The following is a 16,053-nucleotide window of genomic DNA, read 5'->3' on the forward strand; positions in this document are numbered from 1 at the left end:
TTTACCCACAAATTTTTTTGCTCCCAACCTAGAATAAAACTGCACAGAAACTCCCATGACCTACAATACAGGTTGTTTGTCAATAGGAAATTAAACCCACTAATTTTGAACACACGAATATGAAATAAAATATAATTAAAATTCTTGGATTGCTTTCCAAGTAGTGCCTTTCTTTAACGTCTTTGGCTAGACGTTAAACATCACTCTTCAATCTGGATGTAATTCAATTTTTCTTGTAATCGGTAGCCCTCCTCCAGGATCCAAATAGCCATTGAGTGCAACATTTTTTCTTAACTTTCTACCCATTTTTACCTCATGAATTGCTTTCATTCCATGATATTTGTTCGTAGCAACTTTGAATTTACTCCTACAAACAAATTCAAAAAATTCTTGTAGAGGGGGATTAGTAGCATGAATAGCAAACACAGAATGAGAGTTAACAGGATATTTCATTGTATCAAAAATATTAAAGTGGGTTATTTCTCTATCAAATTTCATCGTGAGAGTACCCTTACTAACATCAATCTTAGTCTGGGCAGTACTCAAGAATGACCTTCCTAATATAATGAGTGATGGATTTGGGGCACTTCTATCATCCATGTAAAGCACATAAAAATCAGCAAAAAAAATTAATCCATCTACTTGCACTAAAACATCCTCAACTATCCCATCCGAATAAACAAATGTACGATCAGCCAATTGAATTATTATCCCCGTTTCTTTTAAAGGTTTAAATTTAGGGAATCATAAAATGATTTAGGCATCACATTAATAGAAACCCCTAAATCTAGTATGGCATTTTCGATATTAGAACGTCCAATCTTACAGGGGATAGTAAACATATCTGGATCTCCGCATTTAGGTGATAGTTTTCTTTGTAAAATTGCTGAAACGTTCTCACCTATCACAATTTGTTCATCCCCCCTCAACTTCTTCTGTTGACGCACAAGTTTTTCAAGAATTGAGTGTATTTTGGCACTTGTTTAATCGCGTCCAATAAAGGGATATTGATTGTCACCTTTCAAAACACCTCTAGAATCTCCTTTTCCTTATTTTGCTTCTTTATCTTTTCCAATCTGCAAGGAAAAGGAGGTGAGTTAGATTTAATAGGAGTTGAAGGAGTAAATTTTACCTTAGGGTCTTCGCGAATACGTCCTTCTTCTTCAATCTCCTTTTCGATCACTTTTTCACTTTTACTCTTTAGGTTCGTGGCCTTAGGCACCTCCACTTCCTTGTCACTCCTTGGTGTCATGGCACTTACATTCTTGGAATTTGCCTCGGGTTACGATGGCAATTTTTTAAAAACTTGGGACTCTAAGTGATTAATTGCAGTTTTCATGTAACTTATTTGAGTCTCCAAATTTTTCATGTCCGATCTAATCTCCTGCTGTAACTGAGCAGTACTCGTAACCAAGGATCTAGTTTCTTATTGGAGCTGAGTAGTACTTGTAGTCAGACTCTTGACAATATCTTCCAAAGAGGCTTATAAATTGGTGGACGAAGGTTGAGACTTTGATTGCCATGGTTGCTGAAATCCTAGTGGACAATTTGAGAATGAATTCTGTGATCTGTTCCCATAGTTGAAGTTGGGGTGGTCTCTCAAATCTGGATTGTATGTGTTCGAGTATGGATCGTACTGCCTATGAGGCGTGGGCACGCCTCCATTCATGTTTACTTGTTCAGCCCCATCCCCTTGCAAAACAGGGCATGAGTCAGTGGGGTGACCTACATTTGTGCAAATTTCACAGAACTTTTCTTGATGCACGTTCCCCACAGCTAATTGCCGAACAAAAGATGTTAACTCTGATAGCTGCTGCTGAATGGACGACGTCTCTATCTCGTTAACCCTACGGGTAAGGTTACTCTCATGAAAACCAAACTGTTGAAAATTTTCTACCATAGATTCAATAAGCAGCCATTCCTTTTTCAGTGTCTTAGTTGCCAGTGCTCCCCTACTCACAGTATCAATGATGCTTCTATCAGATGACTGAAGTCCCTCATAGAAGTATTGGATCGATAGTTGTTCACTAATTTGATGCTGTGAGTATCTAGTGCACAACTTATTGAACATTTCTCAATAATCATATAGGGATTCCCTAGGATACTGCTTAATACTGCATATCTCTTTTCTCAAACTTGCAACTCAGGATGCAGGGAAGAATTTTTCTAAAAATTTCTTTTTTAGTTGGGCTCATGTTGTGATACTCCCTGCAGGTAGGTAGTATAACAAATTCTTTGTTGCATCCTTTAGGGAGAAAGGAAATGCTCTAAGTTTGATCTGCTTTTCAGTAATCCCTGGAGTTTCATACTAGAATATACCATATCGAACTCCTGAATGTGTTTATGAGGTTTTCACCCGAAAGGTCATGGAACATGGATAAGAGATGAATTAATCCTGACTTCAGTTCGAAGGAGGTATTCTCAGCTAGAGTTGGAAATGTAATGCACAAGGCTGTTGGGTCATTTCCGGAGCAGCCAACTCCCTTAGTATTCTTGCATTCGTTATAGGTATGTCCTCTTGGCTTGGGTCACTTGAATTACCATCACTCGAATTTGTTGATTCAACCTCTGGATCCAGACTCTGAGATGCAATGCTAGACTGTTCCTCTCTGAGCTGTTTAGTCTCTTTTCTAGTTCGACGCGCAGTCTTCTCTACTTTCGGGTCAAAATCAATTCGCTTGTACGAGGAGAATGAGGCATAAAATAGAAAAATACCAGACAAATCCAATGAAAACAACTTAGAAAGAAACAAAATTAACCAAAACACAGTTCTCGGACAACAGCGCCAAAAATTGACAGGTGTCGAGCCTGTGCAATAATAATTACTAAAAAATCCTAGTTACCACCACAATTAATTATAGAACAAATCCAAATACTGGAGCAGGGACCTTAGGTATGTAATAGGTTACTTGATTCACCCTGTTCTCGAAGAGTTTGCTTGATCCGATATACTAGAATTGTCTATAAAAGTATTAAATAATGGCAAGTAGGGTCATATAATGGCAAGTATGGGGTCGATTCCACAAGGAACATTCCACAGGGAACAGATAGGAAGTCTTTTCTTTCCAAGTCAATAGAACAAAATTGGGGGATATTTAATGGAATGAAAATGAAAATAAAATAAACAAAATTCAAACGCTAACTCAACAAGTACAATTTACTAAAAATAGTAATTAATAAAATTCTACCCAAATAATCAACTTTTCAGGCACGGTCCAATTAAATGCTCATCGATGCAAAGATATTTTATTCATTTGTCACTAGGTTGGTTATAACTATCAACAAGCTCTGACAGCCAGTTTTTTCTTACTTTTTTTTACAGTTAAGGTACGACTGTTGACTACTTCTCTAACCAGAAAACAACCCTAAGTACGATCGTAGGAATTTAATTATCTAGTTGCATTAAATCTAGAAAAATTCAACTCTAACCAATAAACACGCTAAGAGGGTTTATTTAAACTAGATTTTACGTTTTTTCAATACAAAGCCAATTATGGTGGTTGTCACTAGTTGTCAACTAAACGAACAATTATAGATTCAATTTAGTTAACGTGACAGTAGGCTATTAGATTAAATTAAATATCTGGCCGTTGATACTCAATTAATAAAATAACCATAAACAGTTAATTCAGAAAAACGCACAAATAGTAACGGATTGAAAGAAATAGCGAAAGTTCGATTAGATCTCACAGATGTTAAGGACTGCGCCTGCACGTCGGCCTTTGGATAGAGGAAAAAGCTAGCCGCTCCTCATCGTATCAATCACGCGTTGTTTGATTGATTCCATCCACACAATTGTTAAAGAATTGAGAAAGATGAATTAACGAAGGAATGAAAGAGAAAGCCTCTTAGTTTCTTTTCTTCTTTCGTGTCCGCACTGGAGCAAAGTCAAGAAAAGGGGCTAAAGACAGTCATGCAAAAGCAAAAGCAGAGAGCAAAAACAGGGAAAGAAACTAAAGTTAATCTATCGATCCCATGTGAATCTGGCTTTTTTTCCAATTTACTGCAGATAGCCGTAGAAAAAAAAAAGGAAAACGTCAGAGCACTACTTTCTCTAGGAGGAAAGTTTTAATCCTCTGCACCTCCGCGGCCCACCAACCTTTTGATTTCCTAATTTCTCACTTTTCTTCACTAATCCCGTAGGGTCCGTTTTTTAGGCATCTTTCTATAGTTTCTAGCGTGGGCACGCCTTAAAATAAAAAGTCTTCTGGAAATTTGCCCCAAGATACCATTTTTAACACCAACCTTACATAATATTAAATATGAACAAAATCTCAATATTTAGCACAGTAAGTAGCCAAAATTATGACCAAATAACAGCGCAAAAGGTGCCCAATAATTGCTCCATCATCCACATTCTAAACTTTTGCTTTGGCGACAATTTTTAGCAGTTTAGGGTGCAAATTGTCGACTCCAATAATTTGAGGGTCCAAAGAAATTGCACTGAAATTCAAACTCTGTGGCCTGAATTCATTCTCACCCTACCCTACGTCTTGGATGGAAATGCAAAGTTAGCTGAAGGTCTCTCTCTGATTGAAGTGGTTAGGTCACTGCTAGTAATTCAACATGCAACTCACATACCCCTATACTAGTAGCAATGCAATGAATGACATTAGTGGCATCAAGAGTTAAGATTGATGCTAAAACTTTTCAAGAATGGAGGATGTAGTGGCATCAAGTTGTAACCCATGGATGCGAAGGAAAAAGATATGATTCAAAGAATTTATTAATTTGCTGCGGACAATATCTTGCTTTTGCTTCCATTAATTGAGATGTAAATAGTACGAGCGATTCCGAAAGCATGGTACGAGTTGTATGAATACTTTCCCCTTGAGCGACATGGCTGTTTTTACCAAAATAACTCCTCGTCCTCGGAGGAAGGCTACCATGTTGATGTGTTTCTTCAATCATAGCCGTTCATTGTATTGGGTTGAGTAAATCTCAACCATCCAATTATCCCTTGGATGATGACGTGGCCCTCCTATCCACCGTCCACGTGTCCGCCCCGAGCGTCTTTGTAATATTATAAGACGCTCGTACCGTTCGATCTGCCACGTGTACTCGACCCGATATACCCAATATAACAGATACTTTGCATTGGGGTGAGTGACGTCATCTATTGGGTTCAGTGACATCATCAGGTAGAGCTCCTCAACAGTTACAACACCACATCCTTCTATTTAACCGACACCGTTTCATCAACATAACACAAGCACTGCCTTCCTCATCATATCTTCTCCATCAAGTTCAGGAACACGTGAACATTTCAATGGAGATACCAACAGACCAGTCCATCGCCGGTTACTATAAATCACATGTCACGGAGACTGACACTGGATCCCTTTTGAGGACTTTCATGACGTTTCTTTTTTCTTTGCAATTATTTTAGTAGTGCCCGACAACTTTAGGACTATTACTGGTTGCCACGTGAAATAAATTTAATTTTGACTGAGACATGTGGTTCCTCTGTTTTCCAGTGCATGAGCTGTGTGGAAATTGAAAGTATAACAAACGCTAAAACGATTGAGCTGACAAAAAGTTTTTGCGATTGACCAAATTCAAATGTTTCAAACTTTTAATGATTAAAGGGAGCCCTTTTTGATTGGTTAGACAGCCGCAGCAATGCTGAAATTATCACTACATATGGAATTCCATTCAACAACATTACAATGAACAACCGCCAAAATTATCAGAATAAATACTAATAATTAATTCCAAGGTAATCTAATCTAATCTTAAATAGGGGTACCCTACTTACTACTAGTTATCATAAAGGAGTCGTAAACTGAAATTATGAAATGAAACTTATAGTTAACGTAGGTATTGACAAACTTCATCTAAAAACATAGAACTAAAATTGGAGATTGTGGTGCTTACCAATTTTACTTAAAAGCGATTGTAGACGGCTCTCAATTTGAAAAGCTCTTCTTTGATAGCAAGGCAAATACGCAATAAACATGGCAATCAATACAGTTCAAAGCATTAAAACTTCTATTTGTTAGAAAACACCAAACTTGAAATTGAATTGTAGTAGTTTATACAAATTATTGTGTTTGATAGCAAATTTTTCCACAAATACTATTTTGCTTGTATCACAATTATAATTCTCAATTAACTTTTTTATCTTATCAACAAATATTTTTTATCTTATATATATCATATCACCAGAAGTGTCACAATAATTATTTCAAATAATATTTCAAGCGTTATTTTAATATTATTCAAATAATCTAGTCATCATAAATATTATTCAAGTGTTAGTTTACTATTATTAAGTACTAGTCAATCATTGCTTAGCTTGAACCAATGCATTGCATGCTTGATATAGTACTAGGCATTGGTCCCCGCGGGGTCGTGGGGTGCTCATATTATACTTTTTTTTTGTGTGTTTTTGGGGTATGATAGGTTATTATTATTTTTTTTATAAGTGAAAGATTTTAGGTTCAAAATCTATTACTTACCATTTTTCTCATCTGACCATCCAACCCAACCCTCCTTTGTTTGTTTATTAATTATATGTACATGTATCTTATATTGGAACATGTGTAAAGATTTGTAACATAATTTTTATAATGTAGTATGAATTTGTCATATTTTGTATTATTTTGAATGATTATGATTTTGATATGCTTTTCTATTGGTAGAGTGGTTAATTGTTTTGCATTTTTAATTTTTTGGTATTTTTAGTGTTTACAGTATATTTATGATTTGTCTAATTGTGATTTGATTATTGGTTTTGATTAATTTTGTGCTAGTGAAAGTTGTGAGAGTGGATTAATTGAAGGATTTCTTAGTGTGTATGATAGTATAATTTGAGGTGTATTATTCTAGGGGTCTGTTTGATAATATAAAAAAGTGTTGAATCTAAACTTTTTCAAACATTCAGATGTTTTGAGTGTTTGATAAATGAAAATCAATTTACTGAACTTGTTAAGTAGTGCTAAACTTGTGTATATTTGTTTCAGTACAAGAATCCTAACTGAATGCTTAATTCTGATAAGAATCAATAGAATTATTTCAACTACCTTATCTTATCTACCAAATTTACCCTTGTTTATTAATTTTGTTCAAAATTCTTATATAATTAAACAATCTAATATTATGTATCTAATGATTTTCTATTTCTCTTTTCTCCATTTTGAATGACTTTCACTTCTTCTTCACACTCCTCATATAATATAATTCATCTTTTATATAAATTTAATTTAAAAATAAATATTGTCATTTTCATACCTAACATTTTTAGCTAATTAAATCACAGGTTCTATTTCTTTTTTGGATGAAAAGATATAAGGGCAAAATTGTCAAATTTAACTTATTAAGCATTCAGTTATAAATGTTTATCAAACAGTATAAATAGGTTTATCATTAAAATTCAGACATTTATATATTTATTTTCAGTGCTTAAAATTTAGCAAATTAATTGTTTCAGTATTCAGATTTCAGAATTCAGACTTCAGAATTCAAATTCAGTTTTATCAAACGGAACCTAGGTTGTGTTGATTTTTATAATATTTTGTATTGATTAGTAATGTGTAAATTGTATCAATGTTTTAATTGTTTGTTGTTGGTACTATTTAACTTGTGAAGAATAATTTGGCAACTAAAGTAGTTGTTTTGTTTGCGTGTCATATGTTTATAGCTATATATGGATGAATACAGTGGTATTTTTCTTGTGTCTTAAACCCAAACATAGTGGGCTAGCATAAGGCGGTAGACCCAAAAAAATTTTGCAAAAAACGTGAGAGGCCCGAAGAAATGTGGGTGGACATATGAAGCAGGCAGCGACCTAACCACTAAAAATAGTATTTGCAATAAAAAGACAAAAAAGGCCAAAATCTGTAGAGAAACAACAGCGAAACCAGCGTAAAAGGGTAAAATTGGAACGGGGCACCAAAATTCATAACTTGTGGCCAACAAACATGAAACAGAGATGATTCCACAATGGGTTCCATCACACCCAAAAAGACAAATGTGGACAAAATCAACACTCAAATTACAAAGAAACCAACAGAAATCACTATTCCCAACCCTTCGCGTTTTATGTATTTAGAGATTAGCTTCACTCCCTAATTGGCCCTACTTTTTCAGGTTTCAATTTCTAAAAAGTTTTAAGCAAATTTGGAGCTATCTAACTGGCCTTCCTTTTGCAGTTTTCAATTTCTAAAAATTTATAAGTAAATCAAATTAAAAAATGTTAAAAATTAATTATTTTAATGAGAACCCACTAAACCAATGTTGCAGGAATTTTAAGAGAGTAAAACAAAAGGGAGGGGAGCAAAATTTTGAAGAAATTGGAAGAGTTATGTTGTGTTTGAATTGTGTTTTTCTAAAAAAGAAATATTATTTTTCGTGAATATATTTTTAATCATTTTTTTTTACCTTATTGCTAAAATGTATAATATCCAATCTAAACGGATCAATGAACGCCCTCAAGTGCTTAAGAAAACGTAAAGGAAAATAGGGATAAGATATGAAATCCTCGAAGACACAACGAACGAAAGCGTGGTGACAAATTAGAAATTAATTAACCGGGTGAGAATCAATTAAACAGGTAAAAATATTGAAAACAAAAGTTTGATTGTGGGCGTTTGCCAATCGCCTTTTGAATGCAGAAGAGATTCGAGGAAAGACCATCTCGGTCAAAAGGGGGATGGTGGTGAGTTGCCGCTGGTCCATTACGCCACTAGCACTCTTTAACCATGAAAACCATCAAAGTTTCTCATGTTGACACTATAACCAGTCTATTGTTACTGTTTATAACCCAATTGATACTGTTTATACAGTTCAGATGATAAGATTGTTAAGGGCATAATCAATGCTGTACCATTCAAACAGTTGGACTAATGGCCAACTTATCAAATAGTAGGTATGGAAATAAAAAATTCGACATCATTTTTTTATAATTATATTAGATAATTTAATAATTTTATAGGAAAGTCAATTAAAATTTATTACACGAGGGTATTTTTAGATATTTATTTAAAAATTTGATCAAGTTAATATTATTTTAAAATTATCAAATTAAAGGAGATATATGTAATTTTCAAAACCTCAGTGGAGTTGAGTGAAATTGTCAGAAAACTCGTTATCCTTAGAAATTAATTAACCGGGAGGGAATCAACTAAACAGTTGAAAATATTGAAAACCAAAGTTTGATTGTGGGCGCCAAGCGCCTTTTGAATGCTGAAGAGAGTCGAGAGGAGGAAGGGTTCTCGGATGAAGAATGGGGTAAGTATGGATAGGGACCAGACATGCTTCGAGCAAACCATTAGGGTAGTGGTCAAAAGAGGTGGCGGCTGTGTTTGAGAAACAGATTAGCTAACGCATGTGCAGTGGGGTCGTTTTTTTTTCTTTCAATCATCCAATGACTATTTGTCATTTATTTTCTGGACACTAGCAATCAATGTACAGAAAAGTAGAGAGCACTTGTTTTTGAGGTTTTGCAGATCTTTCTTATCTCCTTTCATATTTGAGATCTGTTTCATCTCTTAAATTGAGATCGATACCTTCTGGTTCCCTTGTTAATCTTCCTTTTATTAGATGGCCTCCACTAGTATCACTTGTATTTCTTCCATCTTGGATGATCTGCAAGTGCTGGAGAACGATTGTCCAGAATTTCCAAATGGGCAGCAGGAGTACCTGAAACGCATGCTAAGATATCTGAGAACATTTCTTCTGTGTGCGAGAAAATACAGCAACGATGATGTGCAATTACCATTCGACAACAAAAAGAACCAGGCAGATAATCATAAAGCAAGCCTAGAAGCTCTGGCAGTTCGGATTGGAGATGCCATTCCCAAGTGGGCAAAGGAGATCCAATCTTCTGGTCAGCCTTGGGATGCGGTCCATGATTTAGAAAAAGACATTAAATCCTTCGAACAAGAAATTTGCGAATGGTATGTCTTTTTCTTGGGTTCCTCGTCACAGCAGTCCAGTAATTCGGTCGTTCGAAAAGATGATCTCATGGAATTCATGGATTCTCTTCTGGAGAATCTAGTGAATTATTGGTCATGGATTTGGCCGGCACATGAAGTTGGACTAATTAAAGCCCTTGAAGAGAAGCTGGCGTTCATGAAAAACTTGATCCGTTTTGTCACACTGTATGGCGTTGAAAACACAGAATTGGGACCTTTGTTGGTTCACACTGAAGCTGTGGCTATCAATGCAGCACGCCTCTCTTATAAGTGCCAGTTTAAGAAGGGTTTCGGACCGCCCAAGGATGTCCAGGAAAGCATTTCGGAACTGCTGCAGAAGATTATTCCTGTTGAACTGCAAGTCCTTGAGACTTGTATCAAGGCCCTGACTGCTTCAAAGTTATCAAGACAATCATACGGAGACACAGATGAGCATCTGTTGAGAGACTTCTTCCATTCTCTCCTGTGTAATCTTTGGGAGAAACTAAAGCATGGTACTTGTCCTGTGATTTTGCAGCAACTACAAATGTTTTACGAGGGGCTAAATTCCTTGAGAACCATTTTGAAGGAGAAGCCGAAGGAGTTTGATGAGAAAGTGAGAGATCCTGCTCGAGTCGTGAACTGTTATCGAGGAGATTTTATTTCTCCACTCTCTTTGAATGCAATCAAAGATGCCATACGAGCCAAGGATATGGATATTGTGTGTTCTGAGTTATTGGAAATAATTAAGCTCATCGATGCAGTATTCACAGAGAAGTGTCCAGAATCATCAACATTCAATTTTCCTAAGACCAATGGACTGGGCTTTGTTGATTCCCTTCTAGAAAAGATGATGGATGTGACAAGTTCTGAGGCTGGCTCGATTGCTTTGATCGATCATCCAATTCAAAAAGTCCAGGAAAAACTTGTTTGTTTACGCTCTTTGCTTAGGAAAATTGTGGAGCTGCGCAATGAAGACGAGGAGGTCCAGGCAATTTGGGATCGTATTGTTGGGGTGGCATATAGGATAGAGTTTCTTGTTGACTCCTTAATAACTGGAAATATCATACATTCTTCTTCAATGTCCATTCATTCCATTTTAGAAGAAATGAACATCATTAAAGCTGCGGCCTTGAAGATTTGTGATAGCGGAACACTTGGTGAAAAAGTTAAGGAAGTAACGAAGAGATTCAATCACATGCCACAACAGGGAAGTAAGCTAATAGTCAATGATGTGGTGGTGGGATTCGAGGATGAGACGGCATCGATAATCAATCAACTCAGAAATGGATCACGCCAAGTGAAAATTGTTTCCATTGTGGGAATGCCGGGATGCGGTAAGACAACTTTGGCTAGAAAAGTGTACAATGATTCTTCAGTGAAGTCCCATTTTTATGAGCGTGCTTGGTGTACTGTTTCTCAAATATATCACAAGAGAAATCTGTTGCTTCAAATTTTGACTTGTATTGAGTCCAAGCTTCCTGAGGATGTTTTTAAGATGGGTGAAGAAGATCTGGCTCTTCAAGTCAAAAGACGTTTGCTGAAAAACAGATATCTCATTGTTTTGGATGATGTATGGGACATTGATGCATGGAACGGATTGGAAGCCTCATTCCCTGATGATGGAAATGGAAGTAGAGCTATCTTGACAAGTCGGCTCCGTGGTGTTGCTCCGCAAGACAAACTCGACCAAGAACCACATTCTCTTCGTCAACTCACTACTAATGAGAGCTGGGATTTGCTAAAAGGGAAGTTATATCCTGGTCAAGATTTGGCTCCTCCAGAACTCTGTGAAATTCGACAGCAAGTAGTGGAAATGTGTCAAGGACTACCTCTTACGGTTGTCATTCTTGCCGGAATTCTCTCAAGGATGGACCGATATGGTTGGAAAGAAGCTGTGGAAGGTTTAAGTTCAAGGAATGTTTCTAGTACGGAACAGTGTACTGCTACATTAGAGCTGAGTTTCAAACATTTACCCGATACTTTGAAGGCGTGTTTTCTTTATTTTGGAGCCTTTCCAGAAGACCATGAACACAATACCAAGAGGTTGATTTCTCTGTGGGTCGCTGAAGGATTTGTTCAAAAAACTCAGCTCAAGAGATCAGAGGATGTGGCCAATGATTACCTGATGGAACTTATTGGCAGAAGCTTAGTCATAGTTTCGAAACCAAGATCCATTGATGGGGTCAAAGCTTGTCGTATTCACGATTTGTTATATGAGTTTTGTGTGACAAAAGCCAAAGAAGAAAAGCTTTTGCAGCTGGTACGTAGGTATGATGACTTATCTGCTTTCACCGTCCCATGCTACCTGCGCCGCTTATGCATTGATTCCAAGGTCGAGCACTTAGACAACTTGAGGTTATTTTCTCCTGCCATACGCAGTCTATTATTATTCAGTCACGATGAAGACAATAGAAGTTGTTTTGACCTTCGATTCATTTTTCACATCATAAAACTTGTCAAAGTGTTAGATTTGAGCCAAATTAAACTAGAAGGCATCTTTCCTAGAGAACTAGAACTGCTTGTTCACTTGAGGTACTTGGCAATTCTAGGTAATGGCAGTCCCGTCCCAGCATCAATAAGTTATCTCACCAACTTGGAAACTTTGATTTGGCGAAATTCTAGGAGTCATGGTTCAGTTTCATTGCCAGATACTATATGGAACCTGAAGAAATTAAGGCATTTACAACTAATGGACGAGGTCGATAAGAATTATCATTTTAGATTCCCTGAGAACAACCTTGACAACTCTTCACAGTTGTGTGACTTAGATATCTTGTCCTGTCTAAGCCTCAATCCTCGGAAGAACATCAACAAGTTGTTGAGAAAGTTTCCAAATATCCGCAAGCTGAGAAGCTCTCTTTATCTCGATAAGGGCTGTGAATATCATGTAGCAATGGATTGTCTAAGTCATTTGGAAGCACTCAGTCTGAGTTGCGTTGTTTACGGCGGTGACCGATATCAGTTAGATTTCCAATTTCCTTTGACCATTAAAAAATTGACCCTATCTTATTTTCGCTTGCCATGGAGCAAAATGGCAGCAATTGGAAATCTACCCAATCTTGAGGTGCTCAAATTACTCGAGGAAGCCTTTGAGGGGGAAATATGGGAAATGGAAGCAGAGAAGTTCCCTAGTGTTCGTTTCTTGAAATTAGCTTCCTTGAACATTGTGAAGTGGACAGCCTCCTCCGAGTATGAATACGAGGACCAGTACTATTTTCCTCGTCTCCAGAAGCTAGTGTTAGAAAGCTGTGATGCATTGCAGGAGATCCCTTCTTGTTTGGGAAATAGTTCAACTCTTGAAATAATTGAGGTGTCAAAATGTCCCAACTGTACCAGTTCATTGGAGGAAATTCAGGAAGAGCAAAGAAGCAATGGATATACCGATCTGAAGATCCTTATCTCATAATGGACGATTGATCTTCTCAAGTAAGTTTTTTTAAGTCCTTTACTTATGTACTGCTACGGGTTATGTGTATCTGTTTAGCATCAAGCTCAAGTTGTTCTTTTTCTTAATAGTTTTCTTTTTCTTTGTCTTAATTAGTATTGGAAGGCTGCAAATTTTTGGCGGAGATCCCTTCTTGTTTGGAAAATATATCAACTCTTGAAATAATTGCGGTGTCTAAATGTCCCAACTCTAATATTTCAGTGGAGCAAATTCAGGAAGAGCAATTAAGCAGGGGAAATACCCATCTGAAGATCCTTATTTCACGATGGATGACTGATCTTTTCAAGTGTGTTTGGTTTGGTTATCTGTATCAGTATGGCATCAAGATCAAGTTGTTCTTTTTTCCAATTAGTATTGGAAGGCTGCAAATTTTTGGAGGAGATCCCTTCTTGTTTGGGAAATAGTTCAACTCTTGAAATAATTGAGATGTCTAAATGTCCCAACTCTACAAGTTACAGTTACAGCAAATTCGGGAAGAGCAAATAAGCATGGGATATACTGATCTGAAGATCCTTATTTCATAATGGATGACCGATATTCTCAAGTATGTTTGGTTTGGGCAGCCACTTCATTGTACTTCTTTTTTCTTTGACAGTCCATTGCTTCTGCACTACTAATGGTCTTGTGTCTCTGTTCAGCATCAAGATCAAGTCATTCTTGTCTTCTTTGTAAGTTTTTCGTTTTTCCTGTGACAGAATCTTGTAGTGGGATATCACTTCCCAAGTTTGATGTTGTTTGTAAAGATTCAAGTGGATTTGTCTCAAATAAGAGTCAGGTTTTCAAGAATCTTTTGCACTTATTTGAAGGTAATACTGCTTAGTTGCATATCGACTACTGTTTTGTTCAACCTATAGGTATAGGTACAACAAAATTAGTTCGTCGAGTAGAATAAATGCCATTGACGTCCTATTTTCTAGAATTCATGGTTACAATTTCTGATCTTTCTGACTCTCCCAGTAGAACTTTATTAAATCATATAATCAATCAGGTTTAAAATCAAGCACTCAGCATATTAATACCTGTTATATATAGCGGTTTACTAGAATCCATTTCTTGATCCAATTACAATAGTTTAATAGATCAGGCAAAATCGGACCTCTTCCCCCATTCAAAATTTGAAATAAATCTTAGAAGAAAGCCTATAACGATTTCAGGTTTGCTGGCACAATCATCAATTCAATATTATACTACATTTTGAAATTTCAGGGATATAGATATGCAGGCTAAAGTAAAAGTTCCTCTTTGTCTGAGCATTTGATGCATTTCTTGTGCAACAAAAATAAAGCCAATTCAAGATGGGACTTAACAAAATTAGAATGGATTGCTCAAAAAAATAAAAATTTAAAATGGAAGGGATTAGAGCAGATCAGTTCAAGAAAGGCTTCAGCATAACAAGAAAGGGATCATCAGACAACTTCCAAATCAAAATAAAAATTAATAATGAAGGACATGGGCCTTTTAAAAATAACGTCATGTCGTGTGATTCATGCTTCCTCTTAAATACTACGTGGAAGACCTAATGACCATCTGGAAGGCAAGTTTTTAAAGGTTATACTCTAATTTTTTTAAATCTCTTTTACCCTCCTATTAATAAGTGTCGAGCCTGTGCAACAGTAAATACCTACTCAAATAAAGTACACAATTTTATATATAGCGGTGAGTAGAGTTGAATCCATAGGGACTCGAAAAAAATTTATTTCTTCTAAAGTTCAAGTATGGGGGGGATTTTTGGGAAAATGGAAGTAATTCAATAACTCAAATAAAATAAATAAGTAATTGAAAACTAAATGATAATGTATTAAAATCGAATCAATAATAATTGAACTCTAGCCAAGAAATAACTTTGAAAATTGTTCATTTAATTGATCATTGATGCAATAATAATTCCACTTATTAACTGATAAATAAGTTATAACTGCCAACTAAGCAATGACAGTTAACTTCTCCTTATTTTATCGATAGTCAAGGTACTACTATTAGCCATTGTCCTAATCAAGAAATAATCCTAACTATGATCTTAGAGTTCAATTTTCCAATTACCTTAAGAACTAGAAAAGTCATGTTCTAACCAAATAACACGCTACAACGGTTATTTTAAGTTAGCCTATATGTTTCCCTGACACAAATCCAATCATGTCAGTCACCACTAATTTAAAGTAATTAAATAATTACGGATTTAACTGCTCTAATTGGTTGTAAGTTGTTAGATTCGTCCTTGATATTCAAATAAAATAATAACTATAAGAAATTAATTCAGAGAACATATGAATACCAGTAAATAAAAGATATAAATATAATCAATTCGATTTCACAATTTTAGATGAACCAAATCCTTTTTTGTTTCTTTGATTAGAATGACAAACTTAATTCATCATCATGGAAAAAGCCATGCGCAAAATATTGAAATTTATTACTGCGGGCATTCACCAATTGAAATGAATTCCAGAGGAAAAGAAAAGGAAGTCCGTTGTCTTGTTTCTTGCTAAGAATAAAAGATACCTACTAACTAGTCTCCCAGTTGGGGAACGAAGAGATAAAGAAACAATAATCCTCTGTCGTTCCGTTTCCTAATACTACTAGACTATTTCTATTTAGCGAAATCCAATTTCCAATCCGCCTTGATTCTTTCAAAAAGTCAAGATAGATAACTAGTCATTCCGTGCAGAGTTCGACTTCCACGGCTTCGTTCCGACTTCAATTCAAGATTGA

At 36.0% G+C, this 16,053-nt stretch overlaps 1 protein-coding gene across 2 annotated transcripts; it reads left to right on the forward strand.

Moving 5' to 3' along the window:
• Positions 1-9,264: 9,264 nt before the first annotated feature.
• Positions 9,265-14,130, forward strand: LOC113690288 (putative late blight resistance protein homolog R1A-3). 2 transcript variants are annotated; one of them, XM_027208126.2, is made up of 2 exons: positions 9,265-13,325; positions 13,546-14,130. In XM_027208126.2, the coding sequence occupies exon 1, from the start codon at positions 9,544-9,546 to the stop codon at positions 13,303-13,305; it is 3,762 nt and encodes a 1,253-aa protein (XP_027063927.2). In that variant the 5' UTR covers positions 9,265-9,543; the 3' UTR covers positions 13,306-13,325; positions 13,546-14,130. The 2 variants fall into 2 exon arrangements, with proteins under 2 accessions (XP_027063927.2, XP_027063926.2); XM_027208125.2 differs by having other exon boundaries at positions 9,267-13,325; positions 13,441-14,130.
• Positions 14,131-16,053: the final 1,923 nt, after the last annotated feature.

The sequence above is a fragment of the Coffea arabica genome, chromosome 5c (assembly GCF_036785885.1).
Source record: "Coffea arabica cultivar ET-39 chromosome 5c, Coffea Arabica ET-39 HiFi, whole genome shotgun sequence".
Lineage (NCBI taxonomy): Eukaryota > Viridiplantae > Streptophyta > Magnoliopsida > Gentianales > Rubiaceae > Coffea > Coffea arabica.